This window comes from Nansenia antarctica (genome assembly GCF_963989245.1).
Source record: "Nansenia antarctica genome assembly, chromosome: 9".
NCBI lineage: Eukaryota > Metazoa > Chordata > Actinopteri > Argentiniformes > Microstomatidae > Nansenia > Nansenia antarctica.
In genome coordinates, this window is record NC_137679.1 from 11,566,814 (window position 1) to 11,585,760 (window position 18,947).

Consider the following 18,947-nt stretch of genomic DNA (forward strand, 5'->3'; position numbering starts at 1 on the left):
GTAAGTAAGTTTTTTTTAATATGTATTTTTGCTAAAGTAATTGTTATATTAATCGAGCAATACACAATTAATCATTCGAATAATCAATAAATTAGTCGTTAGATTAATCGACTAATAAAGAAAGTCCTTAGGTACTTTCTGTGTAGTTTTATTCAGTTAATACCAATGTCTGGTCAATGTCTGGTCTAAATTGCATGTGAATAGCTGCAATGTAAATATGTTGAATAAAATAATGTGTTGAACACTTATTTTCCTCACTGTATGCTCTGTGGAAATAAGATGGGCCGGCAAGCAAACAAGGCTATATTTTGCCATATTATGAACATTTAGCCAAATATCCCCTCAGGTTTACTGTTATACTGGTATCTACTAGGTTAAACCTTGGCTTATTGATGAACAGCTGCCAACGCGGTGGAAGGAAAGCCTGGTAACCTGGATCTGGCATATAACAATCATCTTATTTCAAATGCATCTCCTGTGAATCGTTGTGCTGTTCTGATTGAGAATGTCACCTCTCTCCTCATACCAGGACAACAACTACAGTACCAATGGCCACTTAATTGCAGACTACAAGAAACAGATTTATATATTATTTTCTCTTTTTGGGGGGGGTGGAGAATACTCGGGCACGTGAGTGACATAGCAAGACCACATTTGTTCGAAAAGGCACCTGCTACATTTCTTGCATGTGTCCTCCAGCCGACCATAGGCTATGCATAGCAGAGGACCTGCATAGAGAATGATGCTATCCGGTTAGCATCCTCTGTCGCACCAGCATCAGTTTGTGCAACAAAAGCCAGTAATAATGCCACGACTGGCAAACTAGCACGTGTAGCATACATTCATGCTAAAAGTCATGCCGTAAGATAAAAAACACCTCTTACCTCGGTGAATCTTTCAGAATGATCTACGACATTGAAATATGTGAGTTGACTGGTGTCAGTATGGTTGCAGACCTTCATTCAGGGCGTGTCTTGTTAGGCGTTCCTTGATATCAGGACACGCCCATGACACCTGTCATTGGTCAGTTCCCGTGCTGCGGGAATTAAGAAAATATACATTACAAAATGTGGATTTATGAATTAAATATATGTTTATTACTATCTCTTCAGAATTATTGACATAGATGACAGCATTTGGTTTTAGATTTGATTTTGATTTGACATAAAGTAGGCCTGTATTGTAAAATCCAAATGTAGGCTACTGGTATAATTTGAATGGAAGATATTTACTTTTCAAAACAATCAAACTGAAACACTGAAAATCAACTAATGTGGCATTTACAGCTACACAACTCAGGAGCGTGTCTGTGGTCCCACAGCCCAATGTTCCCACGTTTCTAAGTAATCTAACTAACAGAGAAAAGTATGTGTGTCTGCCTGTCTGAAGCCTCTTTTCTCCTTATTGGGTTGACCAATCCATCTACCCTAACCCTAACCCCTAACCCTAACCCTAACCCTCAGATTGTGATCAAAGTTTGAGGGGGTCTTCCTAGCTCCATGTTACACCTATCTCTCTTGTGAAAATCTGTAATTGTGCATTTGGTTTTTTAAACAGTCACAATAGCGCCACCTATGAAATATTAGAAATGTGGGACCATTGGGCTGTGGGAACATAGGGATGACCCCCACAACTCCATTGAGCCCAATAACTTGTACCTATTTGTCTTTTAGCCAGGTGCTAAGACAAACTAACTTGTTTACATTTTGTGATGTTTGATGTGTGCGGTGGTGGTCTGCCCGGAGGTGGCAGGAATGGTGGGACAGACAGACAGACAGACAGACAGACAGACAGATAGGAGAGGGAGTGGCCATGTTTACGAGAATGAGGGTGGGGCACTGCAGAGTGAACAGCTCCTCCTACAGGTAGGTGTGAGTACTGTCCAGAGATGGAGACCATGGAGGTGCAGGTGTTGTTGCTGTGTCAGCAGTATGGGAGGGAAAGGGAGAGAATGAGAGTAGGACTGAGGGAGAAAGGAAACCAGGATTTATGATTGAAGGTTTTGCTGCAGGTTCCATCCACAGAGGTAGAGTGTCTATTTTTAGTTTTACTTAATAATAATTTTTATTTTTTTAAAGGCGGGGAGGAGAAATTGATATTTCCTCCCTATCTCTGGTTCACATTCCAGTACAGTAGGTGGCGGTAATGCACCAGTAACGTTGGATGCTAACCGCCATAAAACCCCATAGAAGAAGAAGACCCTCATGTTTGGATGGATGGACATGTTTGCAAGAAGAATATTGACATGTTTGATCTTAACGGGCATCCGTAACGACGAAAAAAGTCAACAATAAAGATGGCCGACTGGAACAGAGGTAGTTCCACGTATTCACTAAAACATTGTAGACAAATGTTCTTGAAGTGTTATATTCTATATTTTACTGGCATTTTCTGATGAATTAGAAAGAGCTGGTCAGTGTATTTGAAACAAGTCACATTTGAAACGTGAACTTAAGAGTTATCCTGTTTTCTCCCTGTTGTTTCCCATCACAGGACATGGAGCAGTGGATGACATGTTGGACGTCGAGAACAAGCGTCTGGCTGACAATCTGGCGACTAAAGTTTCCAGACTGAAATCGGTATGTGCCAAAGTTGACGAATGTATTGATAGTGTCATAGCCATTCGTTTAAGACAAAACCGCTTTAATTCTCAATGTTATGTCATATTTGAACTATGCTTCTAGTTGTTTATGTGCTGTTTCTTTTCACTTCGGAAAGTTAGCATTCGACATCGACAAAGAAGCTGACGATCAGAATTCATATTTGGATGGCATGGTGAGTATTGGGTTGAGATTAGCTCTGATGATAGTAATACTCTTTACTACCGTGCCAATGTTGAGGTAATCTGACAGTGTATGTGTGTCAACAGTCTACAAGAGCCTGTAGTTACTAGTAGGGGTCTCATTGATGTGTTCCGTTTTTGTCAGAAGAGTGCAGTGTAATCATTCCCTTCTCTCCTACCTTTTCTAGGATTCCAATTTTCTAAGTGCTACAGGACTGCTGACTGGCAGTGTAAAGAGGTTCTCCACCATGGTGCGATCTGGCAGAGACAACCGCAAGATACTGTGCTACGTCTCAGTGGGACTGGTGTTGGTTTTCTTCCTGCTTTACTATCTCATCTCCAGGCTCCAGAACTGAAGAGCGTGATACTTGTGGCTACATGGGTGGCTTTACATGTTACACCCCCCCCCCCCTCTCAGTTATATGAGAACTATGCCATTGTACATAGCTTATTAAATTAAGTTAAAGTAATATTTAAATTCCAAAAATAATGCAGGGCTCTAGGCTACTTGTGTTTGATTTAGATTTGTTTATTTGGAAAAGCTTTATTATATGAACACAGCCTTGGAGACAACAATTGACATCAACATCAGTCTCATGCATGTCAACACGATTGTAAGGTGGCACTGCACTGTCAGCTACTGGTCAACGTGGAAGGGTGTACTGGGGAGCTCTGAATTATGGCTCCTGCTTGGCTCTTAAAAAACACTGCCACTTATTAATCCCATAACAAATTATGGGGTACAATTGTAGTGTAATGATGCATAATGGACATAGATATAATGGGCCCTATTATGCACTTCTTAACTTGCCGTCTTAAGTCTTAATTAAGACGCACCGCCAGGTTAAGACCCACCGCCACCCTTATTATGCGCTTCATACGCGCTACTGCTATTATGCCGGTGTCGATAGGCGCCCACACATAAGACGTAATACTCCCATACATATATTACTCATTGCCCCTGCTATTATGCCATCTGACTTTGCTCCTAGCGCTAAGAAGTGGTTTGAAAAGTTCTTAAGTTTAGACTTCATGCACGTTTTGAAACACGAGCCCGCCTCTGCGGTTTGCGCATGCATGTGGGCACACATGAACACGCACGTGGCTCCACGGCAAGACGTCAATTACGGTCACAGTATAAATGCTTTATTTCAGAAGGGAGAGGCAGAGAAGCGCGCTGACCTCCTTCTTATGACTTCCATAATAGCATAGCGCTAATGACTCAACGCAGCCGGTTCTTAAAGGGAATGGCACCTGGCACGCTGATTGGGTTGATTGAGAAGACGCCCAAAACACACCCATGACTAATTTCTTTGCTTAGCGCCGGGTTTTAGGCGCCCACTACCGCACGCATAATAGCAAAGTGGCCTTGACCACGCCTCCACGTCTTAAGTTTAGATCTACCGCCTCGTCTTATTGCTTAAGACTTATGAAGTGCATAATAGGGCCCAATATGTTATATCAGATGGTCCTGGCAGAATGGTATTTGTGGTCATTTGAACAAAGAAGTAATCGTACAGCAAACTTGAATCATGCTTTTTAATAGTATGTGGTTGTCTTTATTTCAATGTAAGAAAACGAAACATTCCCATATACCAATCACCTGTGATCTGATCTTAGTCAAATGTCTAGTGCTGTACAGCATGGGCCTACATAAGTACTATTTCTTTGATAACAGTGTGACTAATAGAAGAGATATTGTGAAGCATGTTCAGGTCATTCCCCATATTTTTTTTTTTTTTTTTTTTTTTTTTTTTAAAGATAATTGTTGTCAACACTTGTCATACTTTGCACACATAGCTGGCACGTGATATGTGTACATCATGTGATAAGTATAATGTTGTCCATCACCGGTCTCAATTCACATAAGACTACTTCCTTTCTCAGATGCCTGAAAGCTCAGGTTTCTCAACATTCCCAGGAGTCAGTGGCGGACTGGCCATCGGGCAAGCCTGGCAAATGCCAGGAGGGCCGCAAGACTCTGGGCCGCTTAGAATGTATTATATACAAAATAAATGAATAACATATTTGTAATTTTGTCTCTGGTGATTTTCATTGAAAATAACTTATTTCAGCAGACCGCGGCCCAAAACTTTTTTTGTCGGCCCGGGCCGTCCGCGCAGGGCTGCGCTCGTAATTTTGCTCTGAGAGTGCCGGAACGCACACTAGGTGCAACGTCATAAAGGGACCAAGTAATTTGATTGGATAAGAGGCATTCCATGAGTGGTGATCAGATTTCCAGAGCGTTTTTTACGAACACAGCCTCGATTATCGCTGTTTTGAAATGATCGCTGGTAGCTTTGTGCCGCTCTTTTCCCATTGACATCATGGTGTCAAGTAATGTATAAATAAATGTGCTGAATTTAGATGCCCTTTTGTGTTTTCATGCAGGGATATTCAAAGTATTTTACTTTCAACCAGGTATCTGATTCTGACCACCTGTAGTCACTTACTTAATGTAGGAACTACGTAATTCTTGTTGCACTGAAGCAGGTGGTTGAATGACAGTGTCTAGCTTTGTCTAAATGTAAGGGGTATCCTATGGTTGTCTAGTGTTGATGTTAGGATTGACTGTGTGTACCCTTGTCTAAATGTAAGAGGTATCCTATGGTTGTCTAGTGGTGATGTTAGGATTGACTGTGTGTACCCTTGTCTAAATGTAAGGGGTATCCTATGGTTGTCTAGTGGTGATGTTAGGATTGACTGTGTGTACACTTGTCTAAATGTAAGGGGTATCCTATGGTTGTCTAGTGGTGATGTTAGGATTGACTGTGTGTACCCTTGTCTAAATGTAAGGGGTATCCTATGGTTGTCTAGTGGTGATGTTAGGATTGACTGTGTGTACCCTTGTCTAAATGTAAGGGGTATCCTATGGTTGTCTAGTGGTGATGTTAGGATTGACTGTGTGTACCCTTGTCTAAATGTAAGGGGTATCCTATGGTTGTCTAGTGGTGATGTTAGGATTGACTGTGAATGAATGAATGGTCTTTATTGTCATTGATATAGTACAGGTACCAAACAACGACATTTGGGAGGGGGGGCTCCCCTGGTGCTAGGAAAAAAAACTAAAAACAAGAAGGGAAAAGAGCTGGTTTACATAAATAAAGGCTATGTACACTATCCACTATACTATACAAATAAAACACTGTGCTGTACTCTATGCTATGCTATACCTATTCTAACATTTCCTATCTCTGAACCTTATGTACCCGAGGGTTGTCATATTGCACATAGTGTTATTGCACATTCATTTAAAGTGTCGCAGTTAGCAGGTTTGAAATGTTCACAGTTGTGTTCCAGTATTGCACTTGATTTCAATCTAGTAGCTGCCATCGTGTACAGTCTAAATGTAAGGGGTATCCTATGGTTGTCTAGTGGTGATGTTAGGATTGACTGTGTACCAGTGGAGGCTCCTCCATAGAGGTGGAGGAGGCCTGGCCTCCCCAATAATTTGAGAGAAAGAGAGAGAGATTTTAAAAAGCAATAATTATATTTATTTATTTAACAAAAAACATGTTATTTTTTTTAAATATTAATATTATTTCCGTTTTGTTCATAAATCTGAATTTTTCCATGGCTAAAACCCAATATTGCAATTGTAAAGCACCTACAGGCCAGAATCCCTATCTGTTTGTATTGAGGGAGGCCAGGCCTCCCCCAGGAAAGTGGTTTCTCATAGAAGTCAATGTAATGCAATTTTTTTCATGGCAATAATTGTTGCTGTAATCGCAGTTGCTTCTATCTATGATATTTAAGATCACTTATCTAGTTACACAATCTTCAGCATAAAAGTTCATAAGATATGAAAAATGCACAAGCAAAAGGAATGGAATCCAAATTATTTTTTATTCACGGTGGACAGCAGCTCCGGCCAAGGCTGTTTGCAGTTGTGAGCGTCCTCTGGAGGAGTCGGGCGCTAGAGACAGGAGAGAGAGTTCATATGAGCTTCACCAGGCCTATAGCTACAGAATAGAATACTTTATTAGTTTAGTAAGTATGTCCTTGGTCTATGTGTTCTATGTGTTGACTTACCTCTGCTGTGTCCATCGTCGTGAAGACGGTTACTGGGGGGACGGAGGCCGTCTGCCTGGAGAGCAGCTCAGCAGCCCAAGGCTCCTCACAGATGTGAGGATCCTCTGGAGGCGGGAACGCTTCTGTTTCTTTGAAGCTCCGCTCTCCTCACAAGGCGTCGTCTCAGCTGTCACTGGGCTGGCCGCTAGAGAGAGGAGAGAGAGTTCATATGAGCTTCACCAGGCCTTAGCTACAGAATAGAATACTTCATTAGTTTGGTTAGTATGTCCTTGGTCTATGTGTTCTACATGTTGACTTACCTCTGCTGTGTCCATCGTCGTGGGCAACCTCGATGCCCTCCTGTCCTGGGGCTGGAGGCTGGATTCCTACCTTGATGTCCTTCTGTCCTTCAGCTGGAGGCTGGACACCATCATTGATGTCCTCCTGTCCTGGGGCTGGAGGCTGGACACGAGCCTGGTTGGTCCTCTTGCACTATATCAGTTGTTACAGAAGAAGAATCAATGACAGAACATATCTCTTAAAACCCCAGTATTCATACAACAACAATGCATAGCTTGTCTGTTGTTTTACGATAAACTGGTAAGACTTTACCTTTACATTACATTTCCTTAATGTGAAATTATGTGGAATGTGGCTCTCTTATAAATTCACTGTATATTTCTGTTTTACCTTGCGCTTCACCATTGAACAGAATTTCCTGAATTTCCCTTTCTTCTTGTCACAGACAAGACTCCTCTTCTCCTCCTCCATAACATGGACTTTTCTTTTGAGGTCTCTCTCTCTCTGTCTGCTTTCCTCCAACTCCCTGTCAAGCACCTGAGCCTTCTCAGCTGCCGCCAGCTTGTCCTCCAGGGCCTCTTTCTGCAGGGCCTTGATGTGGTCCTCTGCCTCCCTGGTGGCGTTGGCGGTCTCCAGGAGGGTCGCCTTGACCCCGGCCAGGCTCCCCTCAGTCTCTCGCTGGGCAGCGAGGGCCTGGCTCCTCTCCTTCTCCAGGTCGGAGTTGTCACAGACGAGGCTCCTCTTCTCCTGCTCCATAACGTGGAGTTTTTGTTGGAGGTCGCTCTCTCTCAGTCTGCCTTCTTTCACCTCCTCCCTGCAAAGGACCAGAGCCTCCTCCGCTGCCTCCTTGTCCTCCAGGGCCTCACTCTGCAGACTCTTGTCCTCTGCAGTGACGGTCTCCAGGAAGGCCTTGTACTCCAACAGGAACCTGCACTTCTCTACAATGGCTACAATATAAAAAACGGAAGGAAGAGAATGTATGCATGAACGTATGTATAAGAATGTATGCATGAACATTCTTATAACATAGTACATTAATAAATCAATTTTAGCAAGAATACTGATCTGTTTCTTGCATTATGTCTAGTAGGCTACTTCCAACACAAAATAGATAAATAAAATAAATTTACAGAATACAGGCGGGCCGTCAAGCCCATAGACTTTTACTTGTCAAGGCACATTTTTAAAGCGCAAATCTGTAATTCAAGACTCTCCGGTAATTTACACACAAGACCCACGTTGATCTCTACTCAGCGCACACACACACACACTCACACACACACACACACACACACCTCTGGGTTGGTCCTCCGGGCTGGCTGCTCTGTGGGCCTGTGGGGCCGCTCCCTGGGCGATGTCGTCATCGTGCAATTCAGTTTCAAGCTGCCAAGCAGACTCGAAATTGAAGTCATCTCCCTGGTTCTTCTTCTTATTTGGCATTTCTATAACTTTCTACAAACAACTGAACAAGGAAGAGAATGTGAAATGACGTATTTTATATGTATATATTATTATTATTCTAGAATGACTTGTCCCCTATGAGTTCATGGATGACTGTGAGGCTGTTTGAACTTCAAAAGTGACTGACGTTGATATTGCGCTGTGACATTTTGATTGAAGCATCACTTGCAGGTGCAGCGTGCCAAAAAGCCATTCTCCTTTTCGTATTTCTACCTTCAGAAAATATGTCTAGGACGTCGGGTTGTAAAGCAAAAGGTTCTTTATATAAGATTCTCTGTTGGCATACACTTTTGATCACTTTCAAACAATAAACGAGTTAGACTTTGACACTCAGCGCGCGCACACACACACACCCGCGCAGCCACATCCAGACCCCCCCCCCACAGGCGCTTACCTTGTGATAGCGTGTTGATCCTGATACTGACATCAAACTGGCTCGATCGTCTTTTATAAACCCACATTTGATTGTGACGTTATTATGTCATCTCGACTGTTGTGATTATGACGTCATCCGTCTGAATTTTGTCTGGTCTCAGGAGCTCCATTTTTTTTACCCCCCCCCCCCAAATAATGAAAAACAATTATAATCAGTGTCGGCTGGTGGTGATACTGAGTGGGGGGGCTAATAAATCCATTAGGTCTAGGGCCTATACCCATCAATAGTTCACACTGCAGCAACAGCAGCATCACATCCGAGATACAGTGCCAACTAAGTTACAGTAATAATGCTCTTTAGAGAAGTAGGCTACCTACAAAAACCTTCTGATGCCAAAAGCGCTCTCTCTTTGTTTCTCTCTCTCACACACACACACACACACACACACACACACACACACACACACACACACACACATACATACTTTTCTCAGTACACATTATCCCATGCCATTTTTAACAAAAACACAATGCAAGAATGATGAAATTATTGGCTACATGATAGAAGAGACGCTCTATCATAGCCTAAGCCCTAAGCCAACAATATCAGAAAAGGTCCACCTAAAAGGAAAACAGAATATTCAGGCACCAGATGACCAATCAAAATATAATGTAATATAATGCAATATAAGGCTCTCAGGCATTCTGTACTTTCAAATATGTATTCTCCTTGAGCAGTCAACATCAACTATCAGCTATTTCGCTAGCGAAAACGAAAGCTAACTTATTTGCGAAACAGCGCCCCCGCCACCACGTCGGCGCAGTGCCGCAATTGCAGTTTTGTCGGAGGCGGCCGCCTCATAATTCTCTATGCAGGAAAAACCCTGCATATGCACTACCAAACGTGGTCCAATTGTAATATCTGCCAACAACTCAATTGTTGCTTGGGCCTACCTTATTTGAAGAGAAGCTCACATCGCCTTTCTAGGACGCAAACCGGTTAATCACCACATGTCTTAGAATTAATGATAATGATTTTATACATATGTGATTGGCCAAATCACTGAAAATGGGTGGGCAGAGGAGGCCTGGCCTCACCATGCATTGAGTCCAGGGCTGAAAGATTGAAATTTTTGTTCGTCCAATCACATGAAGCAATTTTGAGAATTCGCCAGTCACTTCAGTCAAAGAAACACTCGCCATAGAGGCTACGAGTGTCCTATCAACTTGTAGGACAGGACACGACCTTTGCAGGACACGTCTAGAACACCCATGGCTATTATCCCTGAAAATAATAGCTCATTTGGCCAAATACTTTTGCTTAAAATGACCTCGGAAGTCGGCGGGATTCTTGCGCGATTTATACATCGAATAGGTAGACAACATTTAGGATTTATTGAACAGTTTTATTTTTAATGTAGTCGATTTCGTTTTATTACAAGTCAATTTAATATTCTTCCATATGAAATTACTGCATTTTTTAACATTCTTTGTTGCTCTGTGAAGAAATACACTAACTCTAACCAAACAGGTCGCATATATATATATATATATATATATATCAGGCACGTGCCGTGAGCTTTTAGATTGGGTAAGCATGATATAGAAATACACGTAATTACACATACATGCTATCAGTGAACGCAGTTTCAAGGAAATGCAATTTTGATGCCCTAGAACCCGCTAATAAACGGTAGTGTCACTTTGTGATCAGATTACAAAAAACTAAAAAAACAGTTGCCAGTTTCGACTATATCAGGGGTGCTCATTGTTCAATAGTCTGGGAGTCCAGTTTCAACATCGCAAACGCACACATGCACAACACAGACACACACCGTTTCCATCCTCCATAGTAAACTCACAACACACTTTCTTTTCACACTTTGTCACACAGGCACTTGACATCACATCACAAACCCTCCCTCTCTATCTCTCAAACCATATAAACAAGCACAGATCGCCACCAGCCTCGCGAATCATATAAATCAGTGGTCTTCAACCGGGGGTCCGCGACCCCTAGGGGGTCCGCAGAGGTACTGCAGGGGGTCCGCCAAAATAATCAGTGAGAATTAAAAAATATAACAAAAATGATATTGAGTAAAGTACAAGCATTAATAGGCAATAATAAGCTACTATTGACAAAAACTATTGACAAAATAAATGATGCCCATGATTCTAGAGTCTCACATAACGTCAGCTGTAAAAAAAAAAAAAAAAAAAAAAAAAAACACCTGTCTAGCAAGCTAGGTGTTGGCTAAAACGCTGCAGTTCGGTCTTCATTGCGAAATTAACGTTAATTAATAACTAGCATAACGTTACTAATTTAGTTAGTTTGATAATAACAAACCCGCCTCTTTGCTTCTCTATGCGCCGCTATAACGCGCTCCTTTACCATTCCGAGGTCAGATGGCTTTCCCGTGAATCAGTATTGGCGCGCGTCTTTGAATTACGCACAGCTATCCACGAGATTCTGCTACCGCGCGGAGCTGGCTGCGCATTTCAATGCATTTCCGCGGATTCCGCGGTGCCCTCGCCTGACGTGAAATGCGCAATTGTTGATCACTTGGAGGCACTCGAAAGTCAATTTGAGAAGTACTTTTCTGAGACTGAGTCTTGGAGAAAGCACAAGACATGGATACGGTTTCCATGCAAAGACAATGCATCCGACCGTTCCGACGCCTAAACCTGACAGCCGCTGAGGAAGATCAGCTGATCGACCTAACCACAGACAGTACACACAATAATGTGTACGAGTCACAGCCTCTCACCCAGTTCTCGATGAGCCTCTTGCCTTTTGCAACAACTTATCTTTGTGAAAGTGGATTCTCCTCCCTCACCTACCTGAAGAGCAAATACCGTTCCAGACAGCAGTCTGAGGATGACATGATGCTCTGCCTGACAACCTCCATCTCCCCCAGAATAGACAAGCTGTGTACCACCAACCAGGGCCAGTCATCTCACTGAGGTAGGCATACCTGGCTTCCTGAAGCTAAAAGTTTCATTGTTGAAAAATTATAATAATAGAAAATATAAGCCTCATCAATGAATGAATGAATGAATGAATGAATGGTCTTTATTGTCATTGCTACAGTACAGGTACCAAACAACGAAATTTAGGTGGGGTGGCTCCCCTGGTGTTAGGAAAGAAAAAAAAACTTTTAAAAAAATCACAAGAAGGGAAGGAGCTGGTTTACATAAATAAAGGCTATGTGCACTATCCACTATACTATACTGTACAGATAGACGACTAGGGTTGTCATATTGCACAATAGTGTTATTGCACATTTATTTAAAGTGTCGCAGTTTGCAGGCTTGAAATGTACATATTTGTGCCTCAGCACTACACCTGATTTTTTCAGTCCAGCAGCTGCCATCAATCCGTCCAGACTGTCCAGGGCCCAGAACCTAGGTCTTTGCTGTGTTCAGGGCCTGGACGGCCCTGTGGTAGAAGCTGTTCTTCAGTCTGTTTGTCCTTGCGGCCAAGGTCCTGAACCGCCTTTTCGAGGGCAGCCGGGCAAAGTGTTCGTACCCAGGGTGGGTTGGGTCCCTGGAGATCTTGGAGGCCTTCCTGAGACAGCGTGTGTTGTACAGCTCTTCCAGAGAGGGGAGGGGGGCGCCGGTGATCTTCTGTGCTGTTCTCACGACTCTCTGTAGCGCATTTCTCTCCGCGGTTGTGCAGCTGGAGAACCAGTTGCAGATGCCGTAGGTGAGGATGCTCTCCACTGCGCCGCGGTAGAAGGTCACCAGTATCTCCTGCTTGCTGTGTTCCTTCCTGAGGACTCTCAGGATGTATAGCCGCTGTTGTGCCTTCTTGATGGTGGCTTTTGTGTTGTCCTTCCAGGTCAGGTCATCCCGCATGTGCATCCCCAGGAATCGGAGGGTTGAGACTCTCTCCACGCTCTCTCCGTCGATGAGCAGGGGCTGGATCTCGGACTTTTTCCTCCTGAAGTCTACGATGATTTCCTGGGTCTTTGACTTGTTCAGCAGCAGGTTGTTAACCTTGCACAGCTTGCTCAGTTGCTCTACCTCATCCCTGTACGCCGCCTCGTCCCCCCCCCGAGATGCATCCCACCACGGTGGTGTCGTCTGCAAACTTTACGATGGAGTTGCTGGGGTGGACGGGGGTGAAGTCGTAGGTGTAGAGGTTGTAGAGGATGGGGCTTAGCACGCAGCCCTGGGGGGACCCAACAATCAACAACAACAACAACAACAACAATATTAATAACCAATCATAATTATGCATGAACGTTTTATCAATCATAAACACATATAGGCTAATAACCCAGTAGATAAATAGGTTAATACGGTGAAAGAAAAGGTGAATGAAGTAAATATAAAAGTTATTATAGGCTTTAAAATGTGAGACATTTAAAAATATATATTACATGTGGGGGTCCCTGTTCTGTTTGTCTCTCGTCCAAGGGGTCCTTGGGTTGAAAAAGGTTGAAGACCCCTGCACTAGAACATTTGCTTCACTTGGAATCGGAGTTTAGGATAAAAATGTGTTTGCTCTGCGTCGTTTGGAGCGGTGAGAACGCGCATTCGAAGGCACTCCCGGAGCAAACAACCAACGGATGCTCCGCTTGAAAAGGGTGGTTTTCGCTCCGGTTACAAACGACGCATCACTTTGCTTCGCTTCACTTTTGGTGAGAACGCTGCCCAACAACAGCGCATGCATGTTGATCTGGATAAGAGCGGGACGAACAGGCAATTTTCAATTTTTCTGACCAATCAACTACCACGTCTGTTGCTTCGATTGCATATCTTACTTCGTTTACATGAAGGGCTGTGAGAACGCAAATCAGAGAAATTATTTATGCAACAATGTTGCGAACTCATCCACTTGCTCCGGGTCTCGATTCGGACTTTCATGTGAGAACATGACCTTAGTTTGGCTCTATACTCCATTTGTTCTGGATTACAATATATTGGCAGCTTTTATTAACAAAATTATTTTTGTTTGATTTTGTACGGTTTCACCATTCAGAAATGCTAACAATTTTTATACATAGTCCCCCTATTTCAGGGCCAAAAGTGATGGGACAGATTCATATAATGTCCAAATTAAGCAGTCTTCAGCTGTTGTTTGTTTTAATGTCTTTCTGCCTAAAATCTTATAATCTGGAAATGTTCAATTTGATTTAAATCTTTTTGAAATCAAAAGATTGACTTGGCCATTCAAGAACTATCCACTTTATGGCACTGAAAAACTCCCTAGTTACTATGGCAGTATGTTTTGGGTCATTGTCTTACTCTATGACGAAGCACCATCCAATGGCAAGCGTTACAGTAGCCTACACTAGGCCTATGTTTATTATTAACAGAATGTTGGTGTGTGGCCTGGCCAAAGTTGGAAGAAGGGTATGTGTCCCCTTATCTAAATGGACTGACTTGTATAATGATTATTGTCTCGTAAGACTTTTAACTTTTTTTTTCACTGGGCGTTGCTTGTTTTCCCCGCTTCTCAGCCCAAAATCTAGATATACTTACAGTATACAGAGTAGATAGTCGTACAAAGACACTTAGATTTAGATTTAGTAATATAAAAATTAATTAGACCCCTATACTTTCTTTTATTTATTTTTTGGTTTCTTTTTATTTTACTACTCAATCTTTTTAGTTTGTAAAGTGTCTTTGAGTGTCTGGGGCATGGGATAAGTGACAGAAAGACAGAGCATAGAAATAGATGGGTAGAGGGAGGTAGACATGATATCTGTCAACAGTTAATAGTTACCAATAGCTATCGAGTAGAGCGATGTGAGTGGGTATAGAAATAGATTACGCAGAACTGGTTGAACAGAAAAACAGCAACCAAGTAGCCTTGAGCAGAGTGGTATGTTAGAAGAGTGGCGCCAATGAGCTTCAAATAGTTCCACATAGCTTCCTGGTTATACTGTCCTGATTTACTCAATATTTACTTTTTATTGGACTAACAACCAGTTGTCAGGCAACATGCTCTGTTGGTATCATGTAAAGGAACTATGGTGTTTGGGCCAATAGAAAGTTGACCCCTTCATTGGTGCCACTCTTCTTCATAGAACACTCTGACCTAGAGAAAGTACCTGACCTGTGAACAGCTTCCAAATGCAAATGCCACACTTGGAATCAACACAGACCTTTTACCTGCTTAATTGATTAACAAATAATGAAGGAATAGTCCACACTGGCCCATGAAACAGCTTTTGAGTCATTTGTCCAATTACTTTTGGTCCCTTGAAAAAGAGGGAGCTACAGAGCTGTAATTCCTAAACCCTTCCATCAATTTGGATGTGAATACCCTTACCCTAAAGCTGAGAGTCTGCACTTTAAACCCATATTCATTATATAACTGTAACTGGAAGATGTTTTGGTAAACAGCTCAAATAAAAAAAATTCTGTCTGTGTCCAAATATATATGGACCTAACTGTACACATATGTTTAACTCGGTTACACCAGTACATACATTCTGTGCCCCCCACCACCATCCAAGTTGCCCATCCGTATGTTAGACCATAGACCGTTACCGTGGTAACCGGGTGTCAAGCTTGTTAGCTAGCCAACAAACAAACGACAAACGGCCAGAACAGAAAAAAAACTATTAATGTTATGGCTTAGATATTCAGATGTGGAGTGACAGTGTGAAGAGATGAACATGTTGATGTAAGATATCTGTGTATTGTTAAATCTGTAGAAACAGGCAAACATGTTTTGTGTTTTTCACGTTTTCCACGTGGTCTTGTCTTGTCAGAGAAAGGGCTGCCAGTTCCCATGTCTCAGTGGTGCTCTTAGACCTGTCGGACACGTGTATATAGTCCTGGTTGACTTTGCCTACAGCAAGCACACTAATTACTGACTTTTGTAATTAAATCTCACATAAAATTGGAAATGAAGTCTCACATACATTTTTTTAGCACACTTTTATTGAAAAGATGTGGCATGTGTGTGTGTGTCATTCAAACACTTTTAGTTTTTTTCAAACACCATATAAATATGCCAAGTAACCCAAAAATATGTTAACGAATTAAATGTGCTAACCCAAACCCTAAGCCTAAACATTTAAAGAAGGGAACTTTGGACTTCTTCTTCTCCTCTCTCTTTTCTTTTCTTTCTCTAACCCTAACCCAATAAACGTTTTAACCCAAAGCCTAACCCTAACACTAACCCAAAGCCTAACCCTAAACATTTAAGATTTTTGGACTTCTTCTCCTCCTCTCTCTTCTCTTCCCACACGGCGTCCAACTCGTCGCCAACCAACGTCAGGTCGTCCAGCTCCTCCTTCCTCTTTGTTAGAGCCTGGTCCTCTACCTGCTGCAGCTTGGCCTGGTCCTCTACCTGCTGCAGCTTGGTCTGGGAAAGCGAGAGCTGCTGACGAGAGGTGACCAGGTCCGTCTTCAGCGCTTCCACCTCCGCCCTGCTCCTCTCCTCAGCCTCAGCGGTGAGCAGGTTGGCGGCTGTGAGGGAGGCCTTCTCCTTCCCCCACCGGTCTCTGTCCTCCTGGAGCTTCGTGCAGGCCTCATCCCTGCTCTTCTCCAGGTCCAGCAGGGCAGCAGCTCTGGTGAGGACCAGAGCCTCAGCTGCCTCACTCTCCAGGGCCCTGACGTTGGCCTGGCTCCTCTCCTCCTGCTCCATGACGTGGACTTTTTGTTGGAGGTCTCTCTCTCTCAGTCTGCTTTCCTCCGCCTTTTCAGCTGCCGCCAGCTTGTCCTCCAGGGCCTCACTCTGCAGGGCCTTGATCTGGTCCTCTGCCTCCCTGGCGGCTTCGGTGGTCTCCAGGAGGGTCGCCCTGACATCGGTCAGGCTCCCCTCAGTCTCTCGCTGGGCAGCGAAGGCCTGGCTCCTCTCCTTCTCCAGGTCAGAGATGTTGTGGAGGAGGCTGCCCCTCTCTTTCTCCATATCGTGGAGCTTTTGGAGGAGGCCTTCCTCTCTCCGTCGGCCCTCCTCCACCTCCGCCCTGCTCCTCTCCTCAGCCTCAGCGGTGAGCAGGTTGGCGGCTGTGAGGGAGGCCTTCTCCTTCCCCCACCGGTCTCTGTCCTCCTGGAGCTTCGTGCAGGCCTCATCCCTGCTCTTCTCCAGGTCCAGCAGGGCAGCAGCTCTGGTGAGGACCAGAGCCTCAGCTGCCTCACTCTCCAGGGCCCTGACGTTGGCCTGGCTCCTCTCCTCCTGCTCCATGACGTGGACTTTTTGTTGGAGGTCTCTCTCTCTCAGTCTGCTTTCCTCCGCCTTTTCAGCTGCCGCCAGCTTGTCCTCCAGGGCCTCACTCTGCAGGGCCTTGATCTGGTCCTCTGCCTCCCTGGCGGCGTCAGTGGTCTCCAGGAGGGTCGCCCTGACCTCGGTCAGGCTCCCCTCAGTCTCTCGCTGGGCAGCGAAGGCCTGGCTCCTCTCCTTCTCCAGGTCAGAGATGTTGTGGAGGAGGCTGCCCCTCTCTTTCTCCATATCGTGGAGCTTTTGGAGGAGGCCTTCCTCTCTCCGTCGGCCCTCCTCCACCTCCGCCCTGCTCCTCTCCTCAGCCTCAGCGGTGAGCAGGTTGGCGGCTGTGAGGGAGGCCTTCTCCTTCCCCCACCGGTCTCTGTCCTCCTGGAGCTTCGTGCAGGCCTCATCCCTGCTCTTCTCCAGGTCCAGCAGGGCAGCAGCTCTGGTGAGGACCAGAGCCTCAGCTGCCTCACTCTCCAGGGCCCTGACGTTGGCCTGGCTCCTCTCCTCCTGCTCCATGACGTGGACTTTTTGTTGGAGGTCTCTCTCTCTCAGTCTGCTTTCCTCCGCCTTTTCAGCTGCCGCCAGCTTGTCCTCCAGGGCCTCACTCTGCAGGGCCTTGATCTGGTCCTCTGCCTCCCTGGCGGCGTCGGTGGTCTCCAGGAGGGTCACCCTGACCTCGGTCAGGCTCCCCTCAGTCTCTCGCTGGGCATCGAGGGCCTGGCTCCTCTCCTTCTCCAGGTCAGAGATGTTGTGGAGGAGGCTGCCCCTCTCTTTCTCCATATCGTGGAGCTTTTGGAGGAGGCCTTCCTCTCTCCGTCGGCCCTCCTCCACCTCCGCCCTGCTCCTCTCCTCAGCCTCAGCGGTGAGCAGGTTGGCGGCTGTGAGGGAGGCCTTCTCCTTCCCCCACCGGTCTCTGTCCTCCTGGAGCTTCGTGCAGGCCTCATCCCTGCTCTTCTCCAGGTCCAGCAGGGCAGCAGCTCTGGTGAGGACCAGAGCCTCAGCTGCCTCACTCTCCAGGGCCCTGACGTTGGCCTGGCTCCTCTCCTCCTGCTCCATGACGTGGACTTTTTGTTGGAGGTCTCTCTCTCTCAGTCTGCTTTCCTCCGCCTTTTCAGCTGCCGCCAGCTTGTCCTCCAGGGCCTCACTCTGCAGGGCCTTGATCTGGTCCTCTGCCTCCCTGGCGGCGTCGGTGGTCTCCAGGAGGGTCACCCTGACCTCGGTCAGGCTCCCCTCAGTCTCTCGCTGGGCATCGAGGGCCTGGCTCCTCTCCTTCTCCAGGTCAGAGATGTTGTGGAGGAGGCTGCCCCTCTCTTTCTCCATATCGTGGAGCTTTTGGAGGAGGCCTTCCTCTCTCCGTCGGCCCTCCTCCACCTCCGCCCTGCTCCTCTCCTCAGCCTCAGCGGTGAGCAGGTTGGCGGCTGTGAGGGAGGCCTTCTCCTTCCCCCACCGGTCTCTGTCCTCCTGGAGCTTCGTGCAGGCCTCATCCCTGCTCTTCTCCAGGTCCAGCAGGGCAGCAGCTCTGGTGAGGACCAGAGCCTCAGCTGCCTCACTCTCCAGGGCCCTGACGTTGGCCTGGCTCCTCTCCTCCTGCTCCATGACGTGGACTTTTTGTTGGAGGTCTCTCTCTCTCAGTCTGCTTTCCTCCGCCTTTTCAGCTGCCGCCAGCTTGGCCTCCAACCGGGCCTTCCACTTCTCCTTCATCCCCACCTGCACACGCTCACACATCGGGTCCGTACGAGACTTCTCCTTCTCGGGGGCTGCTCTCTCGGCCTGGGGGGCTGCTCTCTGGACCTGGGGGGCTGCTCTCTGGACCTGGGGGGCTGCTCTCTGGACCTGGGGGGCTGC

At 45.5% G+C, this 18,947-nt stretch overlaps 1 protein-coding gene across 1 annotated transcript; it reads left to right on the plus strand.

The window, feature by feature from the left end:
- Positions 1-2,283: 2,283 nt before the first annotated feature.
- On the plus strand, positions 2,284-4,516 carry bet1l (Bet1 golgi vesicular membrane trafficking protein-like). The gene is made up of 4 exons (XM_080538811.1): positions 2,284-2,315; positions 2,494-2,579; positions 2,719-2,775; positions 2,971-4,516. The coding sequence occupies exons 1-4, from the start codon at positions 2,297-2,299 to the stop codon at positions 3,136-3,138; spliced, it is 330 nt and encodes a 109-aa protein (XP_080394937.1). The 5' UTR covers positions 2,284-2,296; the 3' UTR covers positions 3,139-4,516.
- The last annotated feature ends 14,431 nt before the right edge of the window (positions 4,517-18,947 follow it).

Coding starts and splice junctions, on each gene's coding strand:
- bet1l (XM_080538811.1), top strand. Junction 2,580..2,718: donor AAGTTTCCAGACTGAAATCG/GTATGTGCCAAA, acceptor CACTTCGGAAAG/TTAGCATTCGACATCGACAA. Junction 2,776..2,970: donor ATTCATATTTGGATGGCATG/GTGAGTATTGGG, acceptor TACCTTTTCTAG/GATTCCAATTTTCTAAGTGC.